Source organism: Budorcas taxicolor, chromosome 1, assembly GCF_023091745.1.
Source record: "Budorcas taxicolor isolate Tak-1 chromosome 1, Takin1.1, whole genome shotgun sequence".
Lineage (NCBI taxonomy): Eukaryota > Metazoa > Chordata > Mammalia > Artiodactyla > Bovidae > Budorcas > Budorcas taxicolor.
The window spans coordinates 89,691,188-89,717,561 of NC_068910.1; the positions used below are offsets into that span (position 1 = coordinate 89,691,188).

The 26,374-nt window shown below is 36.2% G+C and overlaps 1 protein-coding gene across 1 annotated transcript in view; it reads left to right on the forward strand.

Annotated features, from left to right (window-relative positions):
- ROBO2 (roundabout guidance receptor 2) overlaps positions 1-26,374 on the forward strand; it is a 651,843-nt gene that overhangs the window by 580,517 nt on the left and 44,952 nt on the right. The window contains exons 18-20 of the mRNA XM_052644742.1: positions 12,079-12,261; positions 22,256-22,298; positions 23,740-23,867. Of these exons, the coding sequence (XP_052500702.1) occupies positions 12,079-12,261; positions 22,256-22,298; positions 23,740-23,867 (354 nt within the window). The remainder of the gene's footprint in view (positions 1-12,078; positions 12,262-22,255; positions 22,299-23,739; positions 23,868-26,374) is intronic.

Here is a 26,374-nt window from a genome sequence, read left to right on the forward strand (position 1 = left end):
TTTCCTCAACAATATCTTGTAGTTTTCAGTGTATGACCTTAACATATGTTTTGTTAAAATTTTTCTGGAGTATTTAATGTTTTTTTACACTGTTATTAGTGGATTTATAAAATTTCATTTTTCAACTATTTTATGTTATATAAAAATGTTTATTTGCAATATCTCCTTATTTTTGTATTACCTTTAACTGTAATGTTTGAAGGATGAGCAGGAATGACTTCTGTTTTGTTCTTAAATACTGTGAATTGATGCTCTCTCTATTCTCCTTTTTCATTGCCCACCTACCCTCTCTCTCTTTTCACCCTCTCTCAAATTTGAATCTTGATAAGGATCTATAAATTTCATTAATACATTCAACATACAAAGTTTTGGCCTTGTTAGTTTTATTTATGTTCTAATTAAGCAATTTCTGATATTCTTTCTTCTGTTTACATAAATATTGCTTCTTAAGATAGAAATGATTGAGAATAAATCAATGATTTGGGGCTTTATTGTGAATATTTAGTTTTAAATTTTCCTCTGAACACTTATTCAGATAAATTTTATGAATTTGGTGTGTTGTGTTTCCATTTATCATAAAGTTGAAAACATTTTTCAGTTTCTATAAAGACTTGATTTTTGCAGAAGTTATTTGGAAATGTGTTAGTAAATTTCCAAATGTTTTACTATTTTCCATATAGCTTTTTGTTGATTTCTAATTTAATTTCACTGATATCAGAAAGTATATTTTGCATGAACTTAGCTTTTTAAATATTTTCTTTTATAGACCAGAATTTCACCTTAGTTAATGTTCCTTGTACATTTAAAAACTAGGTTCATTATTATTTTTCTAATTTGGAATGGAATGTTCTAAAAATATCAGTCAAATCAGTTTGTGGTATTATTCAGGTCCTTAGTTATTTTCTGTTTATTTATTTTTAATAAATAAGAAAGCCTGAAAATCAGTATAATTATAGATTTGTATTTTTCTCCTTTCTGTTTGTAAGTTTTTATTTCATGTATTTTGCTACTCTGTTTTAACTAAGTACATATTAGTATTTTTGTCTTAGTTAACTTATGCTTTTTCATTATGAAATGCCCCACGTTATTTCCTGCTGCTGCTACAGAGAGCAATGGCAACCCACTCCAGTACTCTTGCCTGGAAATTCCCATGGACGGAGGAGCCTGGTAGGCTGCAGTCCATGAAATTTTTTTGTCTTGGAGCTTACTGTTTCTGATGTTGCTGCTGCTGCTGCTAAGTTGCTTTAGTCATGTCCAACTCTGTGCAACCCCATAGACGGCAGCCCACCAGGGTCCAACGCCCCTGGGATTCTCCAGGCAAGAACACGGGAGTGGGTTGCCATTTCAGCTTTATAAGTCTTTGTGTTTTTTAAATTTTTTCTGTCCTTTAAACTCCTATACCTCTGTATTTAATGTACATTTCTATTATTTAAATTACATATTGTTCAGCTTTATTTTTTATCCAATATGAAAATCTCTCGCTTTTAATTGGAGTATTTATTATCTTTGATGTGATCATCAATGTTTTGTAGCTTAGAGCTGCCCTCTTCCTCTTTTTTTTTTTTAATTGAATTTGTTCTTACTTTTCCAAATTTGCTAATTTCTTTAGGATGTATAAGATAACTTCCTGTAGAATATTTTATACTCACTGTTGAACTATTAAATATCCTTAGTCTTCCAATGATTGCTCTAGGACTGGCCTATATTATATCTTAGAAAATATAATTTCATTTCCTCCCTTTCAAGCTTGTTTGCTATTGGTTTACCTTCTACTTCTATACATGTAATAAAAACCAATAGAAATTCTGACTTTCTTCACTCTGTATGACAGATCTAGGTCCATCCAAATCTCTACAAATGACCCAATTTCATTCATTTTAATGGTTGAGTAATATTCTATTTATATTTGTATCGTATCTTCTTTATCCATCCATCTATTGATAGACATTTAGGTTGCTTCCGTATCCTGACTATTGTTAATAATCAGTGCTACAATGAACATTGGAGTGCATGAATCCTTTTTACTATGGATTTCTCAGGGTATATGTCCAGTAGTGGGATTGTTGGATCATGCGGTAGTTCTACTTTCAGTGTTTTAAGAACCTTTACTTTATTCTCCGTAGTGGATGTATCAATCTGCTGTATAGCTCAGGGAACCTAGCTTGATGCTTTGTGGTAAACCAGATGGTTGGGATGGGAGGGTGGGGTGGGAAGAAGGTCAAAGAGGGAGGGGATATATGTACACATATGACAGATGCACTTCATTGTACAGCAGAAACTAACACAGCACTTAAAACAACAATTCAGTGCAGTTCAGTTGCTCAGTCATGTCCCACTCTTTGCAGCCCCATGGACTGCAACACTCAAGGCCTCTCTGTCCATCACCAACTCCTGGAGTTGACCGAAACTCATGGCCATCCAACCATCTCATTCTCTGTCGTCCCCTTCTCCTCCCGCCTTCAATCTTTCCCAGCATCAGGGTCTTTTCACATGAGTCAGCTCTTTGCATCAGGTGGTCAAAGTATTGGAATTTCAGCTTTAGCATCAGTCCTTCCAATGCATATTCAAGACTGATTTCCTTTAGGATGGACTGGTTGGATCTCCTTGCTGTCCAAAGGAGTCTCAAGAGTCTTCTCCAACACCACATTTCAAACTCATCAATTCTTCGGCACTCAGCTTTATAGTCCAACTCTCACATCCAACACAACTACTGGAAAAATCATAGCTTTGACTAGATGGACCTTTGTTGGTTAAGTAACATCTCTGCTGTTTAATACGCTATCTAGGTTGGTCATAACTTTTCTTCCAAGGAGCAGGCATCTTTTAATTTCATGACTGCAGTCACCATCTGAAGTGATTTTGGAGCCCAAGAAAATAAAGTCTGACACTGTTTCTGTTGTTTCCCAATCTGTTTGCCATGAAGTGATGGAACCAGATGCATAATCTTAGTTTTCTGAATGTTGAGCTTTAAGCCAACTTTGTCACTCTCCTCTCTCATTTTCATCAAGAGGCTCTTTAGTTCTTCACTTTCTGCCATGAGGGTGATATTATCTGTGTAAATGAGGTTATTGATATTATTCCCAGCAATATTGATTTCAGCATGTGCTTCATCCATTCCAGCATATCTCATGATGTACTTACTCTGCATATAAATTAAACAAGCAGGGTGACAATATACAGCCTTGACATACTCCTTTCCCAGTTTGGAACCAGTCTGTTGTTCCATGTCCAGTTCTAACTGTTGCTTTCTGACCTGCATTCAGATTTCTCAGGAGGCAGGTCAGGTGGTCTGGTATTCCCATCTTATCTCTTGAATTTTCCACAGTTTATTGTGATCCACACAGTCAAAGGCTTTGGCATAGTCAATAAAGGAGAAATAGATGTTTTCCTGGAGCTCTCTTGCTTTTTCGATGATCCAGCAGATGTTGCTAATTTGATCTCTGGTTACTCTGCCTTTTCTAAATCCAGCTTGAACATCTGGAACTTCACAGTTCATATACTGTTGAAGTCTGGCTTGGAGAATTTTGAGCATTACTTAGCTAGCACATGAGATGAGAGCAATTGTGTGGTAGTCTGAGCTTTCTTTGGCATTACCTTTCTTTGCAAATGGAATGAAAACTGATCTTTTCCAGTCCTGTGACCACTGCTGAGTTTTCCAAATTTGCTGGCATTATTTAGTGCGGCACTTTCACAGCATCATCTTTTAGGATTGAAATAACTCAACTGGAATTCCATCACCTCCACTAGCTTTGTTCATAGTGATACTTCCTATGGCCCACTTGACATCACATTCCAGGATGTCTGGCTCTAGGTGAGTGATCACACCCTCGTGATTATCTGGGTCATGAAGATCTTTTTTGTACAGTTCTTCTGTGTGTTCTTGCCACCTCTTGATATCGTCTGCTTCTGTTAGGTCCATATCATTTCTGTCCTTTATTGAGCCCATCTTTGCATGGAATGTTCCCTTGGTATCTCTAATTTTCTTGAAGAGATCTCTTGTCTTTCCCATTCTGTTGTTTCCCTCTATTTCTTTGCACTGATCACTGAGGAAGGCTTTCTTATCTCTCCTTGCTATTCTTTGGAACTCTCCATTCAAGTGGGTTTATCTTTCCTTTTCTCCTTTGCCTTTCTCTTCTCTTGTTTTCTTAGCTATTTGTAAGGCCTCCTCAGACAACCATTTTGCCTTTTCACATGATCTCTCCCTTAATTTTTAGTCACACCAGCTGCTGTGAATGCTGCCCTCTGACATCTCCTACAAATAAAATAGTGATTTTCACCTTGGGTTCTAGCTCCCTAGCACTGCATGGATTGAGCTCTCTAAGGGGCTAGAAAGCTTCATGAAGGCATTTTTTTTTTTTCCTGACTGTTTTATTCTTTCAAAAGGCAAATCCCTATAGTTCACCCTGATTTTATTTGTCATTGTCTTTAGCTTGTTAAATATTCTCCCTAGAGTTTATATATTTTAAAAATACTTGTCCAGAGTTTGAGACAAGCAAATGTGCCATTCCCATGCTTTTCTGTTTATTTTCAGAAATGATGCATATAGAGCATACTATCAAAATCTGGGAGATTGTTTCTTATTACAAAGCCATTTATTGTAAATGAAGAGATTTAACATTAAGTCATATGCTTCCCAGGTGGCTCAGTGAGAAAGAATCCACCTGCCAATGCAGGAGACGCAGGAAATGTGGTTTCGATCCCATGGTAGGAAAGATTCCCTAGAGGAGGAAATGGCATCACACTCCAGCATCTTGCGTGTAAAATCCCATGGACAGTGGAGCCTGCAGGCTACATACAGTCCATGGGGTTGCACAGAGTTGGACACAACTGAGCACGTGTGCATGAAATATTCTGTCATGATGTTAAAAATTCTTAGATTCTCCAAGTGTTCTTTCTTTTATATATTAAAAGCATTTAAAAAGTCATAGTATTAACTTTTCCTTAAATTGTATTCCCTTTCTTAATTAGTCATACAGACGGAATTAATTTCTTAACCTAAGGGAAGCCTATAATCTTGGCCCTTCTGAGACCTTCTAAAGTAAATTGGAATAAGAAGGAAATACAGGTACACCCAAAGGATTTAACAGATTTAGATATAGATATGCGTTCTTATTTCTACATGTTTTATAAATAATATTTAGAATATATTATTAAGAAATAAAGCAGTAAGTTTTCACTTAAAAAATATGAAACATATTTGAAAGGCTTGCCTGGTGGCTCAGACAGTAAAGAATTTGCCTGAAATGCAAAAGACCCGGGTTCAACCCCTGGGTTGGAAAGATTCCCCTGAAGAAAATAATGGCAACCCACTCCAGTATTCTTGCCTTGAGAATCCCAGGGACAGAGGAGCCTCATGGGCTACAGTCCATGAGGTCACAAAGAGTCAGACACAACTGAGCAACTAACATACTTCAAAAGGTGTAGTTTTCTATGACAGCTCCTTGATAAGTAAGCAAAGCATATTTTTCACTGCTCCTCTAGCATATATATATAAAAAGTTTGACTGAATGTAATTTTTCTAAATCAAAGGCCAATAGGATTATCAAACATCTATATTTCCCTTTCATGGTTTTTTTTTCTATTACCTTTGCTAATAAATAAATACTCTTGTATTATTTTAAAAAGATTGAGTGATCAAGTGGATAATGAGTACCTTGTAATTTGTTTATATATCATACAACTTTTTAGATTTTTATATGAAATAAAAATAAAATTATAAGTAATATTTCTATCTCCTCTTTATATGGATAAAATATACCTTATCCAAGATCTAATTATAGAAAATAGAATTGCACCACTTGAAATAAAAGAAAAACACAAACAACACAGACACACACACATGCACAATTCAATTTGAAAAAGGCTATTTGACCTCGAAAGATTTATTTCTTTTTAATATCTACTGTTGTACTGTTTAATTGTTTCTTTAATTACTCCCACATATCTACCTTAACATCTTGTCTGATAACCTTATCTACACAACTGTTATTCCTTAGTTGAAAAGTGATTTAGTGATGGCTAATCTCCTCTTTCAATTTATGCTTTCCCTATTGTCTACTCAGTACTGGAAACAGCACTTGAAGTGACTCAAGCTCTTCCTCATTTCCCCTTTGCTTTAATTAAATCATGTATTGGCATTTGATGTAATTTATGGCTGATAATTTTAGATTTGTCTTATGCCAGAAAATGTACTGTTTCATCTATTCCTTGTCAGCTTAGCTTTTATTCCAGAAAGGTACATTAAAAGGACTTTTAATTAAAATATTATATAAATATAATAAGCAGCCTCACCCAGGCTTAGCAGTAATATTGTTCTTTTGTCTGCCATTTCCACTGTTAAAGTGACTTTTACATCAAAATATCCATAATTCTGTTTGCAACTGCACACACAAAAAAGCAACCAAATATATTTACATATATAAGCATCAAACAGCCATGTCATATAATAAACTTATATTGACTTAAAAGTCTCAATATTCTTGCTTAATAATACAGCTTGTTTCTATAATCATTTGGCCATTTCACGCTTACCTTACATAGTTGGTAATAATATGTGGAACAGCTGCAAACTTTCACAGTAATAGGTACAGTCGAATCTGATGTGTCTAATTAATTTTTAGTCCAACAAATTAGTTTGGTTCTTCATTACTCTCCAATGGGAGGAAGACATTATATTTCATTATATTTTTTTTGTCTGAAAGAGCAACACACTGTCACAGGTCACACACATCCCATATCTGTGCTCTAATTAGTTCAACTGACAACATTGTTTCAGAAGTACTAGCTGTACAAGAAACACTAATACACCTTGGGCAACATAAATATTCCACTATATTCAATATGATGTTTTATGACTCTTTTACACAAATGAAGGACAAATTTTCTTTTCTGATTGTGCTATGAGGTGTTTTCTTTTTAGTTATAGATAGTGTTTAGCACAGTCAACATATATGAATATGAGATCATTTTAAATACATTTTAGACTATGTTTATATGTATAATGATTCAAAGCAAATAGATTAGGAAAATGAACCAGATTTTACTACACAGGTAAAGATGATTTTTAAATCTGAAAATTAAAACAAAAGAAACTTCAGAAATGAAATACTGGGCTATATAAAAATTGGACATATCAATGGAACATTACGTTGTAGGGTGGGCATGATGAAGGACACAAACAATAAAGACCCAACAGAAGCAGAACAGATTAAGAAAAGTTCGCGAGAATACACAGAAAAACTATACCAAAAAAATCTTAATACTCTGGATAACAATGATGATGTGGTCACTCACCTAGAGCCAGACATCCTGGAGTATGAAGTCAACTGGGTCTTAAGAAGCATTACTATGAACAAGCTAGTGGAGGTGATGGAATTCCAGTTGAACTACTTAAAATGCTAAAAGATTATGCTGTTAACATGTTGCACTGAATATGTCAGCAAATTTGGAAAACTCAATACTGGCTTGGGATAGGAAAGGTCAGTTTTCATTCCAGTCCCAAAGATGGGCAATGCCGAAGAATGTTCAAACTACTGTACAGTTGCGTTCATTTCTCATGCTAGTAAGTGTATGCTTTAAATTCTTCAAACTAGGCTTCAACAGTATGTGAACAGAGAACTCCAGATGTATAAGCTGGGTTGAGAAAAGACAGAGGAATCAGAGATCAAATTGCCAACATCTCTTGGATCACAGAAAAAAGCAAGGGAATTCCAAAGAAACATCTACTTCTGCTTTACTGACTACACTGAAGCCTTTGATGTATGGATCACAACAAACTTTGGAAAATTCTCTAAGATATGAGAATATCAGATCACCTTACCTGTTTCCTGAGAAAGCTGTGTACAGGTCAAGAAGCAACAGTTAGAACAAGACATGGAACAACTGACTGGTTCAAAATTGGGAAAGGAATATGACAAGGCTGTCTATTGTCACCCTGCTTATTTAAATTATATCCAGAGTATATCATGCAAAATGCCAAGCTGGATTAATCACAAACTGGAATCAAGATTGTCAGGAAAAATGTCAACAACCTCAGATATCCAGATAATACCACACTAATGGCAGAAATTGAAGAGAAAGTAAAGAGACTCTTTATGAGGGTGATAGGAGGGAGTGAAAAACCTGGCTTGAAACTGAACATTCAATAAATGAAGATCAAGTGATCCAGACCCATCACTTCATGGGAAATAGAAGGGAGAAAAGTGAAAGTAGTGACAAGTTTTATTTTGGGGGGGCTCCAAAATCACTGCAGATGATGACTGCAGCCATGAAATTCAAGGATGCTTTCTCCTTGGAAGGAAAGCTAAGACAAACCTAGACAGCAAATTAAGAAACTGAGACATCACTTTGCCAGTAAAATTTCATATAGTCAAAGCTATGGTTTTTCCACTAGTCATGTACATATGTGTGAGCTGGACCATGAAGAAAGCTGAGTGCCAAAGAATTGATACTTTTGAATTGTGGTGCAGGAAAAAATGCTTGAGAGTCCCTTGGACAGCAAGGAGATCAAACCAGCGAATCCTAAAGGAAATCAACCCTGAATATGCATTGGAAGACTGTTGCTGAACATGAGTTTCCAATACATTGGACACCTGATGGGAAGAGCTGAGTCTTTGGAAAAGACCCTGATGCTGGGAAAGATGGAACGCAAAAGAAGTGAGCAGCAGAGCATGGGATGGTTAGATAGCATCACTGACTCAATGAACATGAACGTAAGCAAACTTTGGGAGAAAGTGAAGGACAGAGGAGCCTCACGTGCTGCAGTCCACAAGGTCACAAAGAGTCAGACACGACCTAGCAACTGAACAACAAATAACAAACAAATGGGCATTCTGATTGGCTTAACAAAGTAAAAATTTCTTTCTTATTCATAGTCAGCCTAATATGGGTTTGCAGAATGGAGGATGGGGTTTCTACTCCATAGAGTTTTTCATGAAACGTGGATCCTTCCAGTCAATGGTGTACCGTCTCTCACAGGATCAGCATCCCACAGCTGATCCCTTGTTCTATCCAACACCTTAGGAAAAAGAGTATGAAGTGCTGTCACAGTGGTACATGCATTGGTCCAGAGATACCATGCATCTACCTGTGTACAATTGTCCAATATTCAGTCACTTTGTTGCACTCAACTACAAGGGAGGGTGGGAGATACAGGCTAATTTTCTCCTCTGGAAGAAAGGTGAAACCTTGGTAAACAAGTCACCTATGGTTTGAAGGGCTCTCACATCTAGATAATGTACAACTTATATTCCTACCTGGGGCTTCCTTGGTTACTCAGATGGTAAAGAATCTGCCAGCAATGCAAGCATGACTGGGCATACACACATGTACATGTAAAGAGGTTCATAGGAACACTAGAATCTGTGACTCAAGTTATGGCCCAGGTAAAGCTGAGTTACTTAAGACCCACTCAGGTAGGGGTAAAGTAAAAGTAAAGTCTTAGTCGTTCAGTCCTGTCCATCTCTGCAACCTCATGGACTGTAGCCCGCCTGGCTCCTCTGTCCATGGGATTCTCCAGGCAACCTACTGGAGTGGGTTGCCATGCCCTCCTCCAGGGAATCTTCCTCATCTCCTTTGTCTCCTGCATTGCAGGCAGATTCTTTACTGCTGAGCCACCAGGGAAGTCCACTCCTTACATTCATCATCTGGATTGATCCTCCCAAATATATGAAATAGACACTACTGTCACCAGCTAACAGAAACAGGGATTCTAGAAGATTAAGTGCCCTACATAAACCCACTGCTTTCCTAGCTAGGAAGTGACAGAGATGATACTCAAATGTGGAACTTCAAAGACCTTGCTGTTTCCGGTATGTTACAGTGCCAGGATAACTGAAGCAAGAGAATTACATGTTCCTTTGATATGATAGGCTGAAATTTGCCATTTATATTTTGCTTACAATTTATTTTTTAATTATTTGTTTGCTCACTAATGAGATATTAATATGAGAATTCACTTAGTTTCCAGTTTCTGAATTCATTCATCTATTAAATAAGCACCTAACTCTTTACTCATTAGTAACGTTAGAATTCCATGAGTCTTGCTGCTAAGTCACTTCAGTCATGTCTGACTCTGTGCGACCCCATAGATGGCAGCCTACCAGGCTCTGCTGTCCCTGGGATTTTCCAGGCAAGAACAATCGAGTGGGTTGCCACTTCCTTCTCCGATGCATGAAAGTGAAGTGAAAGTGGAGTCGCTCAGTCATGTCCGACTCTTCACGACCCCACAGACTGCAGCCCACCAGGCTCTTCTGCCCATGGGATTTTCCAGGCAAGAGTACTGGAGTGGGGTGCCGTTGCTTCAGTCAGTCAGTCAGTCAGTTCAGTTGCTCAGTCGTGTCCGACTCTTTGGGACCCCATGAATCTCAGCACGCCAGGCCTCCCTGTCCATCACCATCTCCCGAAGTTCACTCAGACTCACGTCCATCGAGTCCGTGATGCCATCCAGCCGTCTCATCCTCTGTCATCCCCTTCTTCTCCTGCCCCCAATCCCTCCCAGCATCAAAGTCTTTTCCAATGAGTCAACTCTTCGCATGAGGTGGCCAAAGTACTGGAGTTTCAGCTTTAGCATCATTCCTTCCAAAGAAATCCCAGGGTTGATCTCCTTCAGAATGGACTGGTTGGATCTCCTTGCAGTCCAAGGGACTCTCAAGAGTCTTCTCCAACACCACAGTTCAAAAGCATCAGTTCTTTGGCGCTCAGCCTTCTTCACAGTCCAACTCTCACATCCATACATGACTACTGGAAAAACCATAGCCTTGACTAGATGGACCTTCGTCGGCAAAGTAATGTCTCTGCTTTTGAATGTACTATCTAGGTTGGTCATAACTTTTCTTCCAAGGAGTAAGCGTCTTTTAATTTCATGGCAGCAGTCACCATCTGCAGTGATTTTGGAGCCCCAAAAAATAAAGTCTGACACTGTTTCCACTGTTTCCTCATCTATTTCCCATGAAGTGATGGGACCGGATGCCATGATCTTTGTTTTCTGAATGTTGAGCTTTAAGCCAACTTTTTCACTCTCCTCTTTCACTTTCATCAAGAGGCTTTTTAGTTCCTCTTCACTTTCTGCCGTAAGGGTGGTGTCATCTGCATATCTGAGGTTATTGATATTTCTCCCGGCCATCTTGATTCCAGCTTGTGTTTCTTCCAGTCCAGCATTTCTCATGATGTACTCTGCATAGAAGTTAAATAAGCAGGGTGACAATATACAGCCTTGACGTACTCCTTTTCCAAACCTGTTTCAAAACGTGGATTGCGATTGTCTTTATTATGTCTGAGAGGGCTAAACTGTCAGAAATGTGACAACTTCTAAAATAATCTTGGTCTAGATTTAAATGTATGATTTGTTACATAGACCTTAGAATTAACTTTCAAGTTGTTTTGTATCTAACTTCATATGGATTTTCAAGTTGTTTCGTAGCCAGCTTTCAAGTGGATTTTCAAATTAGTTTCAGATACTTTAAGGGCATTTAGAAGTTTTATTTTTCTGTGAGATTTTAACTGTAGATACTAATCTCTATGAAAAGATGTTTATGTTATTTTCATTATTTAATATAGCAGTTTCAATACCTTCCAGAAAATTAAAGTATGTTTGATCAAGGTAAATTATTTGGTAAAATATTAACAGAAATATTTTGATCATCTGTTTTAGGCAGTGCTGTAGGGGAAAAGTAGTTTGCAAATACCCAGTTTAAATGTTGTAGTTGCTTTTCTTTTTTTAAATGAGAATTGTCTTACAAAATCCTTTACCTAACTAAAGAAAAGTTATTATTATTTCAGCTCACATGCTTGTTTTAGTACTTATATATGAGGCAATAAATCAAGAAGTGATTCTGAATCTGTCCATAGTAAAACAAAACACAGTGTTCTTAATCACATTTCAAACTTATGATTTGATTCTTCTTTTGAAACTTATGAAATCTGCTTACCAGTAAATTGTGACAGGGTCAGGACACAACAAATATTACCTGCTTCAAAGAAGGTTAGAATTTTCTGTGCCTTTGGTGTAGCACGCATGTATTTTTGTGGGGTTTTGGGTCTTAATATTTACTAGCACTAACACTATTGTTTCTTCCATAGGGGGACGAAATGAAGTTGTCATTACCGAAAACAATAACAGCATAACTGAGCAAATCACTGATGTTGTGAAGCAGCCAGCTTTTATAGCTGGTATTGGTGGTGCCTGCTGGGTAATTCTGATGGGTTTTAGCATCTGGTTGTACTGGAGAAGAAAGAAGAGAAAGGGACTCAGTAATTATGCTGGTAAGAGGCTATTTCCAGCTAAGAAAATGTCTTAGCTCTAGAAATATGATAAAATGCAAGGGAAGGAATGAAATGAAATATGAATGAGTGAATGAATGGGTGTTTTTTGCTTGATTTAAACCATTATAAACAACATGCTTTAACACTGCTCTTCATCATATCACATTATGACCATAAGACCATCTTTTTGCCTGTATCTCCAAGGCATAAGAAGAGTGCATACCAATAAAGTGATTAGCCATTTTTCTTAATAGTTCAAAACACACACACACATAGACTTTGCAAACTATGACACCATGTTTGAGAAGTATAAGCAAGAGCAAGAGCATTCCTAAAATGCTCAGGAAAAAAAGAGAAAAGATTTGAAATGTAGTTTTTTGTATTTACAATAAAGATTACAAAGGGAAATGTATCCCAGATGGAAAATACAAACCAAACAAAAAATTTCACGAGGATTGATGAAACTGATGAGGCATGATTTGTTTTACTAGTCACTTAAATAGAATGTCTATTTTAAAGTGACCAATGAGCATTTTAGAAAGAAGAAAAAACAGAAGCAAAAGAAAGAGAAGAAAAATAAGATCCTAGATGTTCTACTTGTTTGCAAAAATGTTTTCTTTGAATCCAGAACAGGAATTTTAAGGATGTCCAAAGTTATGGCCTTCAAAATGTATCCAAGGCAGAAAGAGAAAATTATCATCAGTGAGTGAAAAATGACCTCGATAATGAAGCTCTGTTCAGTTAAAGCTTGAATTGCATTCATTTTAAGTACTTTCTCTAACAATGATAAAAAAAATTGCCTCACAAATACTTTACCTTTTCTAGAATTTTCAAGGGAACAGTTTTAATTTATCATTGTCCTACATATACTTTAAAAATCTTTGAGATATTTTATTCATCTTCTAGTTCTAATTTTTACTTTAATAAAAAGCATAAATGTCTTCATAAGTGATTTTGACAGAGGCTTCGTTACTTATTAAGCTTATCAACTGCTATAACTTGTAGGCATCTAAGCTTCTGAGAATAGTTCAAAATGAAACAAACAGCATCCATTTGGTTGTTTTTCCTGTTGTTGAATAGTATTTAAATATGATCAGTTGATGATCACATTTGCTGCTCATGACGATAGCTTGTAGAAATGTTTGTTAGTTACTGGTTAGAATGTATTCCTAGATCTAGAGAAGAGAGTTAGTGTATTCATTGCAGAAGGGTTTCCATACTTTGTGACTTGCTATTTCTGTGCCATTCTCGTTTCTTATTGGTTGCTGATGCTTGCTTCCTTATGCTTTGTCATCTGAGTGCTTTATCACCCTGCCCATGAAGGATTCTTCCTGGAAAGGGATGCTGGGCAATGACTGCTGAGTGTCAGAGTCATGAACACGAATGAGACTTTGATGTTACTTCTTGTTTTGCAGTCCAGTCCCCTGCTTTCATTCCTTGAAGATACTGTCCGTTTACCTGTCTGTTTAGTCAGTCACCATGTTCTTTTTTTTTTAATTTTTATTTTTACTTTCACCATGTTCTGTTTCATCTCTGTGACATCCTCGTATAAATCAAAGACTTTTTGTGTTTATCTCTTCGCTTGACTTTAGTGAAAATAATAGACTGACAGTGTTAGTCACTTCACTGCCATATTTGGAGTGATGCAATTTTATCCTCTATAGGATTTTCATTCACTTCTTCCAAATAGCATTACTCTCATAATTAGCAGTTATGTTTTTTTGTAAAATCATGTCAGAGAGCCTTTCTTCTTTTCTTTCTTCTTCTCTTTCAAAACAGCAGTTCTTTACATTTGATTGGAAAATATCTGTTGGTCTTTGAGCTGGACAAGAATAGCACATTTCCTGTTGTCATTTCTCATTGTGATTGATATCCATCTGCTTGTAGAAGAACTGCTAACTCAGAAGGTGCTATGCCCTTCAGATATTTTGGAATCAGGCCAAGCCACAGAGCAGGCTTTCTGAACCTTTATCCTTAATTGATAGATGGCTGACTCTCAGAATGGATTCACCTTCAGCTGGAAATTTGCCTTCCAGCAACTGCTGTTCTCTTCTAGGTGAGAAGCAAATGAAAATCCACACTACAGGTACTCAGCACTGCATATCTGACTTGGTAATATTCTCTACTCATTTCCCCCCATAAATATCCTAACCGCCACTTTCTGGAATTTTTATATTCTTGTCTTTCTACAGCTTAAAGAAAATGAGGTTGTAAATAGGCATGCTTAGTGTAGTATTTGTTTATCATGTTTGAATTTCTGATATTTGATATATGAGCTAATGATCTGTTTTAAGAGCACAGAGATTTCATACAGGGCTAATTTTCTGTGAAGTATTTTATAAAAGTTATCGAGAAAGTAGTCTATGTGTAATGGTTCTGTTTGTATTTTGGTTTTCACAGAAATTTCTGTGGGAATCTTATAATTTTACAAGAATGAAATGCAAAACTGGTAAGCTTAAAGCAATATAATTTTACTCAGAAAATGAGAAGTCTGACATTTCTACTTTTTACTACACAGTAATATCTACATAGTTTCAAATTTTTCTTACTGATTTATGACACCAGTGATAATTTTTTTCAAAGAAACATAAGTCTATATTGGGGTCAGTATTTAATTTAAAACAAAAGATGACTTCATTTGCTTTAGACCCCAAATGTGATCTTAGATTATACTTCAACATCCGCTGCAATTCATATAAATTCAGAAACATGCATTTTAATAATGCTGATCCTAAGTAGAATTGAAGTGGTGATTTAGTCGCTAAGTTGTGTCTGACTCTTGCGACCCCAGGGGCTGTAGCCCACCAGGCTTCTCTGTCCATGGGATTTTCGAGGCAAGAATACTGGAGTGGGTTGCCGTTTCCTTCTCCAAACCAGCAACTGAACCCAGGTCTCTTGCACTGCAGATAGATTCTTTACCAACTGAGCTACCCAGGAATTCCCAAGTAGAATTGAAAAGTAGATTGAATTTGACTTCAGTACTTGCCTTTTGTACTTCATTCCAAGTCTTCTTAGTATCACAATTAGATTTTAACCATCATAAGGAAGATTTTAACTATTGGGGAGAAGAAATCCTTTGCAGAATGGAAAACCCAAGTCTTCACAGGATGCCTTCCACTCACTCTATAGGCAAAAGTTCACCCACTGACTTTTATCGTGTTAATCTTTGACTCTCCATCTCCATATGGAAAATTATATTTGAATGCTTAGAAGAAAGGTAAAAAAAAAAAATGACATGCTATTCAGTGTTGATATTTTTTCTTATGATTCAAAAGAGTTAACATATTGATCATAGAATACTAGTGGATCAACACCTTAGATTGTAAAAGCAACTGTCAGGAATCAAATATAAACTTATACAGCGAAAGGATCTGAGAGGAGAATTTGGCCTGAATGTAAAGTTTTGCTTCTTTACAGAGCAGAACATGGCGATTTCCCCAGGGCAAAGTTACTAGCTTCCTATTTCAGTTTTTTCGTATTTATTCTTCATTTAAATTCTTCAGACACAAACACGCACGAAAGGTTTGCTGGTGGCTCACAGATGGGCAACTAGAAAGAGAAACGTATTCCCCTGTCTCATATTCTACATGAAATCATTTTATTTTTCTCTAGAATAACATGCAATGTTATTTATCTTGATCTTCATTGAGTACTAACAGTTCTTGCCATTGCATGTGAGCTTCCTGACTGCCAAAAATATTCACTACCTGAGTTGTTATAGGATGAGATAGAATCATGAAGACATTTTGGCAGAAAATATTAGGTGATTTTTGAATCTAGAGAAAATGTTTGATTGTATGTGTTAATGGTGTTTGTGAATAGAAAAGTGAACAATATGGTTTGAATAGAGCCATGCAGCTTTCACAAGGATTCTGTATGTCATATTATGATCTTCATGAAGCCTGCATGATGCTTTTCAAACTAATGCTGGTCATATTTCTATCAATAATTTTTAAGTTATCAATTTTTTAATGGAAGTAAACTAACTTTCACAGTTTTAAAGGGGTGAGTTCTATTTTATGAATATTACCTCTGAGGATGACAGATTTGATTAAACTCAGTAAATGTAAATAATTTAATGAGTGAGCAAATTAGGAAATACCAAACACTTCATGCATAGGTTTTAAACCGTTGGTGAAATTATTTGACAAAATAAGACAGCTAAAAGATTTGATGGCATTTTTATACTCTGATTATCTGGGCTTGAGTTAAGGCTTATTAAAAGAGGATTAATCTACATTCATAGTTGAGAAAGAGCTTATCAGGCAAGGGAATGAGGCTTGGCTGGCAACATTAAAGTTTCCATTTGGAGTAGGAAAATGTGGCCTACTAGAGATAGGCACTCTGAAAGCTTCCTTACCTCAAAATGTCAATTTTCCATGTAGTTATATTTCCCTTCCCCCTCGGTGCTAGCAGGCATGAGATTAGGATTAATCCTGACAGATAATAGTAGAGGTACTTTGTATATGATCTGAACTTGCAAAATCTCTTTACCTTCTATCTTTCATAAATGCTGCAATAAATTCAGAATATTTAATGAATTTCTAAAACAGTTAAGAGTGAGGTGTCTGTAGAGCTTTTTGGAAGCCTTAGCACTAGTCAGTTTTAGCAATAAAAACTCCTATGCATTCTGTGCTGCTCCCTTCAAAGTTCTTAATTTTACATGTTATCAGAAACTCCTGGCAAAACACATTCACTTATTTCAAAGTTAATTCTGACAAGCACAAAGTTACTACACTATGATTATCAAAACTGTGATAGAGCAAGACTGTTCAACCACTTACCCTCTCTACCCTCTTCCTTTCAGCTTTAAGGTAGTTCATCACCTGTGAAATGAGAGCTACTTCAAAACAGCTTTCAAATTTGCTGTGGCATTTATTTTTATGTTTCTCTGTCTCTACACACACACAAAATGTTGATCAAAACACCAAATATGACTTCCATTTTAGGAGATCTAATTGTTTATCCTTTCTCATCTGTTTTTAATCTCACGGTCTAATAGAACTCAGTTACTTTTGGTCTGCTTTTCAAAATGGAACAAATCTAAAAGTTTTGGAGCATGGGAAGAAAAGGAAACCAGAAAAAGTATACTCTTTTTCCCTTGCTTCAAAAAAGACAACTATTCAACTTTGTTACATAAGGGTGTTGGGTTTGTTGTTGTTGTTGTTTTCTCCTGATAGAAACACACAAAATTGAAGTTTTTCATATGTATCAAGTTGTGTCCATAGGCCATTTTAAGTCAATTATGTGTTTATATAAAGACTGTATTTTTGCCTCTGTATAGTTGGTATGAAGAGACACAAACATAAATGTCTTTAAGAACTATTTTTGACAATCTCTTTGCAGATTTGAAATTATTTAATGATTTATATAAAAGTAGACAATGGATATGTCTTGAATGTTCTGAAATTTAAAATTCTTTCATTCACAACATTTAACTCAGTTGGTAAATATGGACCATACTATAGAGTCCATACTCTAACACATCTATAAATAAGCCTCAATGAGTGTTTGAATGTTCTTTCCCCAACTTTTTATTGTGGTACAATACACATTACATGCAATTTGCTATCTTGACCATTTTGAGTGTATCATTCAGAGGCATTAAATACATTCATGATATTGTGCACCATCATCACCATCCATCTCCATAAATTTTTTCAGCTTTTAAAACTGAAAACCTAAAAAAAAAAACTGAAAACCTTTGCCCAGTAAACAACAACTTCCCATTTCCCTCTCCTTCCAGCCATCACAACCAACATTTTACTTTCTGTCTCTGTGATTTTGACTACTCTGTGTACCTCATATAAATGGACTTTTACAGTATTTGTCTTTTTGTGACTGGCCTATTTCATTTAACATACTGTCCTCAAGGTACATCCAAGTTTTAGCATATGTCAGAATTGCCTTCCTTTGCAAAGCTGATTAATATTCCATTGTGTCTGTATATACACTTATCCATTCATCCATCAATGGATGCTTGGTTTGCTTCCACATTTAGCTGCAATGAATAATGCTATGATGACCATGGATGTACAGATATCTCTTTGATATCTTGATTTCAGTTCTTTTGGGTATATATCAAGAAGTGGAAATTCTGGGTCTTATTGTAATTCTATTCTTCATTTTTTGAGAAACAAACATGGTATTTTCAATCGAGGGTAAAATGGTTTTTACCTTCTACCAACAGTACACAATGGTTTCATTTCTTCATCTTCTCAAAAATGTTTATTTTATGTTTCCTGTGTAGAAACCAACCTAACAGGTATGAGGTAACATCTTATTGTAGTTTTAATTTCCATCTCCCTAATGATTAATGATGCTGATCAACTTTCCATTTGCTGACTAGCATCTGAATGATATCTTTGGATAAGATCTTGAGTGTTGCATCTTAGTACTTTAATATTTACAGTTTATGAAAAATTTTACATTGGTAAGTACATAAAGTTAAATACAACTTAATTTTTGTTCGGTTGTCCTTGACTTCAGTTGTCTTCTTTTTTTCCAATATTATTTTTTGCTCTGACAGTAACAGAAAATTTGGGTAAGGAAAAAACAGCATCCAAATTAAAAATGCTCAGCGTCTCCTCTCATAGCTCCTAAACAACACATTTGGAGGTGTAGCCCATTCATGTCTGCTGATAGTCACAACATTATCTTAGCCTTCTGTTATCAGAGTAAAACAATCATTTGATAGTCCATTAAAAAACCACATACTAGAAAGTCACTTCAGATAGAAAGTTAATTAGCTGCACTGTTTTCACATTTTGTGTTTTTTCCAAACTAATCAGACATTTATTTAATGACACCAGTGATTTTTTTACAATAATTGTTTCAGATCAGCTTGTTGTTTTTGTTGTTGTTGTTAAAAACAGTTATTAAAGGGACCCAACGAGGTATGGACACACAGCTGACTGTTGATTCCCAACACTTAAGGGAGTCCATCACAAAGCAGACTAGTGATCAGTATTCATCTTCTTCATAGCCAGTCCTGGGCAGGTGCAAAGGTGCTGTCAGGATTGTTTTGTAATGCACTTGAAAAGATACCTAAAAACTTCATAAAGCAGTATACTTTAGGTGCCAACAAGATGTTTCTCAAAGCACTGCCTCATATATTCTTGATAAACCCTTGGATGATGATGATATTGCCTAATTATGATGCCATAAGAGAAATATGGCAGTGGCCATAGGACTGGAAAAGGTCAGTTTTCATTCCAATCCCAAAGAAAGGCAATGCCAAAGATTGCACAAACTACCGCACAATTGCACTCATCTCACATGCTAGTAAAGTAATGCTAAAATTCTCCAAGCCAGGCTTCAACAGTATGTGAACCGAAAATTTCCAGAATGTTCAAGCTGGATTTAGAAAAGGCAGAGGAGCCAGAGATCAAATTGCTAACATCCATTGGATCATTGAAAAAGCAAGAGAGTTCCAGAAAAACATCTGCTTTGTCGACTGTGCCTAAGCCTTTGACTGTGTGGATCACAAAAAACTGCAGAAAATTCTTTAAAAAATGAGATGGGAATACCAGACCACCTGACCTGCCTCTTGAGAAATCTGTATGCAGGAAAAGAAGCAACAGTTAGAACTGGACATGGAATAACAGACTGGTTCCATATCAGGAAAGAAGTATGTCAAGGCTATATATTGTCACCTTGCTTATTTAACTTATATGCAGAGTACATCATGAGAAATGCTGGGCTGGATGAAGCACAAGCTGTAATCAGTATTTTTGGTAGAAATATCAATAACCTCAGTTATGCAAATGACACCACCCTTATGGCAGAAAGTGAAGAAAAACTAAAGAGCCTCCTGATGAAAGTGAAAGAGGAGAGTGAAAAGTTGCCTTAAAACTCAACATTCAGAAAACTAAGATCATGGCATCTTGTCCCATCACTTCAAGGCAAATAGATGGGGAAACAGTGGAAACCGTGGCAGACTTTATTTTCTTGGGCTCCAAAATCACTGCAGATGGTGACTGCAGCCATGAAATTAAAAAACGCTTGCTCCTTGGAAAAAAAGCTATGACCAACCTCGACAGCATATTGAAAAGCAAATACATTACTTTGCCAACAAAGTCCATCTAGTAAATGCTATGATTTTTCCAGTGGTCATGTATGGATGTGAGAGTTGGACTAAAAAGAAAGCTGAGCGCTGAAGAATTGATGCTTTTGAAATGTGATGTTGGAGAACACTCTTGAAGACTGCAAGGGGATCAAACCAATCAATCCTAAAGGAGATCAGTCCTGGGTGTTCATTGGAAGGACTGATGCTGAAGCTGAAACTCCAATATTTTGGCCACCTGATGGGAATCACTGACTGGTTATTAGAAAAGACTCAAACGCTGGGAAAGTTTTCAGGTGGGAAGCAAAGGGGACTACAGAGGATGAGATGGTTGGATGGTATCACTGAGTCTGTGGATATGAGTTTGAGTATGTTCTGGGAGTTGGTGATGGACAGGGAAGCCTGGTGTGCTGCAGTGTGTGGGGTCACAAAGAGTCAGACATGACTGAGCAACTGAACTGAACTGAATAGATATGTTATTAGACAACCTTAGGGAGAGGACTGGGGAACTACATTTAGAAATTTATAAAATCTAAAAAGTGATCGTACTTATTAGGTCAAACTTAAGAAACAGGTGAATTATGAGATTATCCAAATGAGAAAGTATTTACTAAGTGTATACTTTAAAAAGCAAATTCATTAAAAATCTGAATCAATTCATAAAATTTTATTTTCACTTTTGCTCACCAAGTAATCATAGTAAATATAATCAGTGTCTTCCAAAGATGGGATGTGTTGAATTCACAGCTGTGAAATGGTATTTTTTCCTTCATCCCCAGGGACTAGTTTAGCTGATGCATATTAATTTTGGTCAGAATTGCAATTGTGCAGTCCATAAACTTCTAAACACCAAATTTTTCCCAATGATTTTCTAGTTAAGTAATTTAGTGGCAAAATTTGACCTCAAATAATATAAAGTCATGTATAGACTTTGTTCCACTAATTGTGAATATTCACATCTCATTGCAAAACTAATCATTTTGAATATAGTTGCTGTCTCAGACCCTCTCTGCAGTGTGCATCTTATTACCTATTTCAGATCTGAAGCATTTTAATTCCAAACAAACTTAGCTGCAAAGATTGTGGGTAAGAGATGATGGACCCAAACTGATACTTATCTTCTTTGCCAATCCTTGACACCCGCTTTCATGTTGTTAGCTTTGTGGAATGAAATCTAGTGACCAGAGGGAGTGGGTTCTCCAGCTGTGGCTTTACTGGATGCTTTTTGGTGTTGCTAATATGCTCCATAGTTTTAAAAAGGACTTAAGTTGTATAATCATTACATACAATGGGAATATATTCAATAAGTTGAAAATCTCATTTTTGTAAGGATTGGAAAATGAAGCAAAGCATTCAATACATTATATATTCTCTATTCACTACAGTTCATGTCTATTATACAGTAATTATAGTATTTCAATTCATAGTGCTTCTCAGCGTCCCTAAAAGGACCTGTGATGAAGAAGAATAGATTATCAATCTGTACCTGTTTCACTGGTTTTATTAGAAGGATATTACCTGTTTGAACTATCCTGTTTCACTTTCTATTATGTGCAGTTTGCATTATGCCCTCTAATTAGGACACCTGTATATTAGCATTAAAAGTCATGATGTGATAATTCTTTGTTAATGCATGTCAATCTTCAATACCATATATGTACCAACTGACATACAAATAAAAATTGCCCCTTTGACTTAATCGTGTGTTTGGCCTGAGAATTTTTAGATGTCTCATTAAAGTTGGAACAAATGATGGCTTTGCTTTAGGCCAAACCACTGCTTCTTACTATCTGTGCAATTATGTTAATTATATTTTGCTATAATTCCCAGAGGCTTCAGCTCTAAACGAAGGGCCAATATGTAGTTGTTGTTAATTGTAATTAATATTGACTACTTGTGTGTGTTTCTTTTTTTTTTTTTCTTTTACAGTTACATTTCAAAGAGGAGATGGAGGACTAATGAGCAATGGAAGGTATACCAAGGAGATTTTTTATTTTTATTTTTAATCAGGACTGAGGAAACTACATAGTAAAAGGCAATTATTGTAATAAACGATCACTTATAAGTCTGAGAATTCTAGAAGGAATTAAACAGCTTACAACAAGGTTTAATGATCTATCTGTTGTGCACTTTAGAGGAATCAAGTCCAGATGTTTCATATCTCCCAGATGCCCCTGAAGAAATTAGTAGTAAATATCACAAGGAATGTGTTCATTTGTTAGCAGGATGTTTATTGCATTAATTAGACATTAGCAAATGAAGTTGCTGTTGTTTAAGGCTTCTTATTGGTTCTCACCAAATTGCTGTGACTGAACAATTACATATAATCGATCACAAAGTAAATGATTCATAGATGATGAATAGGCTGTAGATTGATAGGACTGGATTCCACAACTTTGGATACTCAACTGAAATTGATAAAAACTGATAACAAACCCATATATCCTCATCTATTTTCCCTTTGCTGATATGGAGATTGTAATTAGGCTCTGGTAATAACTTCCACTCTCCCATTTAATCAATATTTTAGCAAAAAGAGATTAGGTCTAATGAGAGCTGGTGGATGTAGCCAGAAAGCAGTTGGATCTTCTTCTTGCAGTTTCCATAGAAACACGTGTTTCTCTTAAGGATTGCATCACCAAGGGTCTATCAGGGGAAAAAAAAAAGTACAATGATTATAGATGTTGCTATATCTTTTTAAGTATGGTAATAATCTGGAAAGGGATCAGAATCCCACTTTTACATTAAAGATAGGAATTCTTTGTTGAATATGATGCAAAAGAAGTTTTCTTCATAGACGATATGCACATACTGGATCAGACCTCAGTGGATCTTTTATCACCCTAAAATGCTTTCATATTCTCTTAACACTTTAAATTTAGAGAACCTGAAAATGTACTATTGATGGAACAGTATAAATACTCTTCATTTATTTCCCTTAAGTTCCTTGCCTCTAAATCAACCATGAGGGCTCATAACAGGGGTTACAGCCTATAGGGGACAGATAAATATGGGAGCTGCAGGAATTGAAGGAGCAATAGCCCAAAGTCCTGGAAATGGCTGATACTAAGCCATCATTCTGAGCAATTGTTCCCTTGAGGTGCCAATTTATCATTAGATCTTGTTTCAGGATGCTGCTATGTTACCAGTTGCTACCAGTTTCAGGGAAGACAACTGAATTCATTTGGATGTCAGCAGAATCCCAGGCAGGACTCTTCTGCTTCCATTGACAGGGATGATCTATACAGAGCCTTAGTGAATTGCCAAAGTTGCTTAATTCTTGAGAGCCTCCAGATTTTCATTTGAAAGTGAATTAAAATCTTAAATTCTTTAATCCACTGTAGTTCATGAGACAGATGTGCAAATCTCTCATGGAGTTCCATGGACTGATTTCTACTTAATTCCTGTTTTAGCCGCCCAGGTCTTCTAAATGCTGGTGATCCCAATTATCCATGGCTTGCTGACTCATGGCCAGCTACGAGCTTGCCAGTAAACAATAGCAATAGTGGCCCAAATGAGATTTCGAACTTTGGGCGTGGAGGTAAGTTGTGTTTTTCAAAATTCTGCCATTTGTGATTTGTTTTCTTGGCTTTCCTGGATGTTTTGAAAAAGGCATACCCAAAAGTATTTTCTTCCATAAGTGAATTTAGTGAAGTACATTTATTCATAGTACTGTACATTTGCTAAATATTTTATTATAAAGCTGTGGTATCTATTACCTTGAGTAAAGCTGAGCTTTTAAGGATGTTATTACTAACCAAGAAGATAACTATTCATAATGCATTTTGTTCTTCATACTATTAGTACATGATTAAGGGTTTCCCAGGTGGCACAGTGGTAAAGAATCTGCCTGCCAGTGCAGGAGATGCAAGAGACTTGGGTTCAGTCCTTGGGTTGGGAAGATCCCCTGTAGAAGGAAATGGCAACCCTCTCCATTATTCTTGCCTGGAAAACTTCATGGACAGAGGAGCCTGGTGGGCTATTGTCCATGGGGTCGCAAAGTGTCCAAATGCCTGAGTGACTGAGCACAGTACATGGTTACTAAATCAGAAACTATACAGCCAAACAGGGCTTATGATTTAGAACCAGTCGTTTTACTTCTCTGATTATCATTCAGTATATATTTACTGAGTGTTTCCTGTGGACCTGGCCCTGTGGCAGACAGTAAAAAATATCATATAAGAGGTAGACACTTAAATACGTATAACAACATGTTGACAGCTTTTCTGTAATTCTACAATTGATCATTTGTACCCCAAATAAAAGACAAAAATATTCTAAGTAGCTGACATGCTAAGGTCTTCAAAATTCGATACTAGAGTCCTCTCCATAGGTCTTTATAAAGAAAACAGAATTGGACTTATTATGAAAATCACCACTTCCCCTCTCTACCTTTTCATCTAATCATTAGGAGAGCAATGGGTTTAGAGAAAGATGGGACTGGAAAAGTCTCAGGCCCCAGTATTTAGTGCAGCTGATACATGAGTTTTCCATTGGCATGAGATTGTGCAGACAGCAAATGGACTGGTACCTTGCCAGTACCCCACATGAAAGAGCTGTCTCCTGGAGGAGGAAGGTGTAATCCTGGAGTATTATTTAGGTGAACGGTAGGGAGTCAAATGTGTGTAGAAAGTGTGTAGAGAAGAAATTTACTGTGTCTTAAGGTTCAGAAAGTAAGGGAAACGTTGACCTCTTTAAGAAATGAATGAATTTCCTAATGACTTGAGTATCAATTGCAAGGCAAAAAAGTGCTAAGAAATACAGAAGGAGGGTTTTCTAAGCCACACAAAACCTTTAAACTTTGTTAGAGGATGATTAGAAGCCATTAATGGACTTTAAGAGGAGAATTCTAGAATGTAAGTGCTGTTCTAAATCATCCATCTAGCTCCTGGGTGGAGGACAGAGATAGATTGAAAAATTTGGGTGATTAATTAGGAGAATAGTGCTGTAATCTAAGAAAGTTCGTGTGAATCCGTTGAAGGATTTCTGTACTTCTAGGAAGAACTAATGTAGGAGACCCAGGACTAAGCTAAGTATTCTGGGTTTATTGTAAACCTCAGTGGTGGATTTCACATGTATGAGTGTGTAAACATATTGACTTAGAATACAGTCATGGATATTGGCCTTTTCTCTTTATGAATGAAAGACCAATGAATGTTTAGATATATTTAAAATGGTATTTTAAATAATAAAGTTACTAATTATTATACAACTCTGCATTGTATACAGTACTAACTGAAAAAGGGGGCCCTCCCTCGCGTAAGTTGTATGACTACTCAGCATCTTACTTACCCTCTGTAATTCAGTCCACCCTATTTAGATTCTCAGTTGCCCAGACTCTGAAAGTGGCTGCCTCCCCTAGGTGTCAGAATTCTGAGCCCTGCAATTATAGGTGTTACTTTACCTTGGTTAGTTATATGCCCAAGCATAGTTTTATCATGAAATCAAAACATTCCTCCCTGCCCTGCCCACTGATTTTGAAATTCTGTTCATAAAGCTTTTATCAATCAAGGAATAGCTGCCTTTTTTCTTGTATTGGAATAACACACCATTCTATCTTTATATCAAGAAATAAATACACAAAGATGGAGAAAGTGGTTTTCCGTTTCTAGCAGATTAGATTAACATTCTAAAATGTCTCAATCTAATTTAGCCAAAGGATACTTACGAAGATTTTCAAGGTTTTTTTTTTTGTTTTTCTTTCCATTTCCACTTCATTTTCATGACATGAAAATATTTTACAGGTCGCTCTCAAGGCCGTGACAAAGTTTTTGCAGAGTTAACTGTGTCTCTTTTCAGTGTGATAAGCATTTTAAGCATTTACTAAAAAGACAGGACATTTTGCAAATTCCATTTCCTTTGCACAATAAAGGTAGTAAGTGTAAGACATAGATAATCATATTTCTAACTTAGAGGTCAAGAAACTAAAGTTTATCAAGGTGAATAATTTGAGATCTCTGTGTAGAATCCAGATCTAACAGATTTTAAAGCCTATATTCTTCTATTTACACCACTCTGCAATTCTTAAGGTAGGATTCACATGTATGA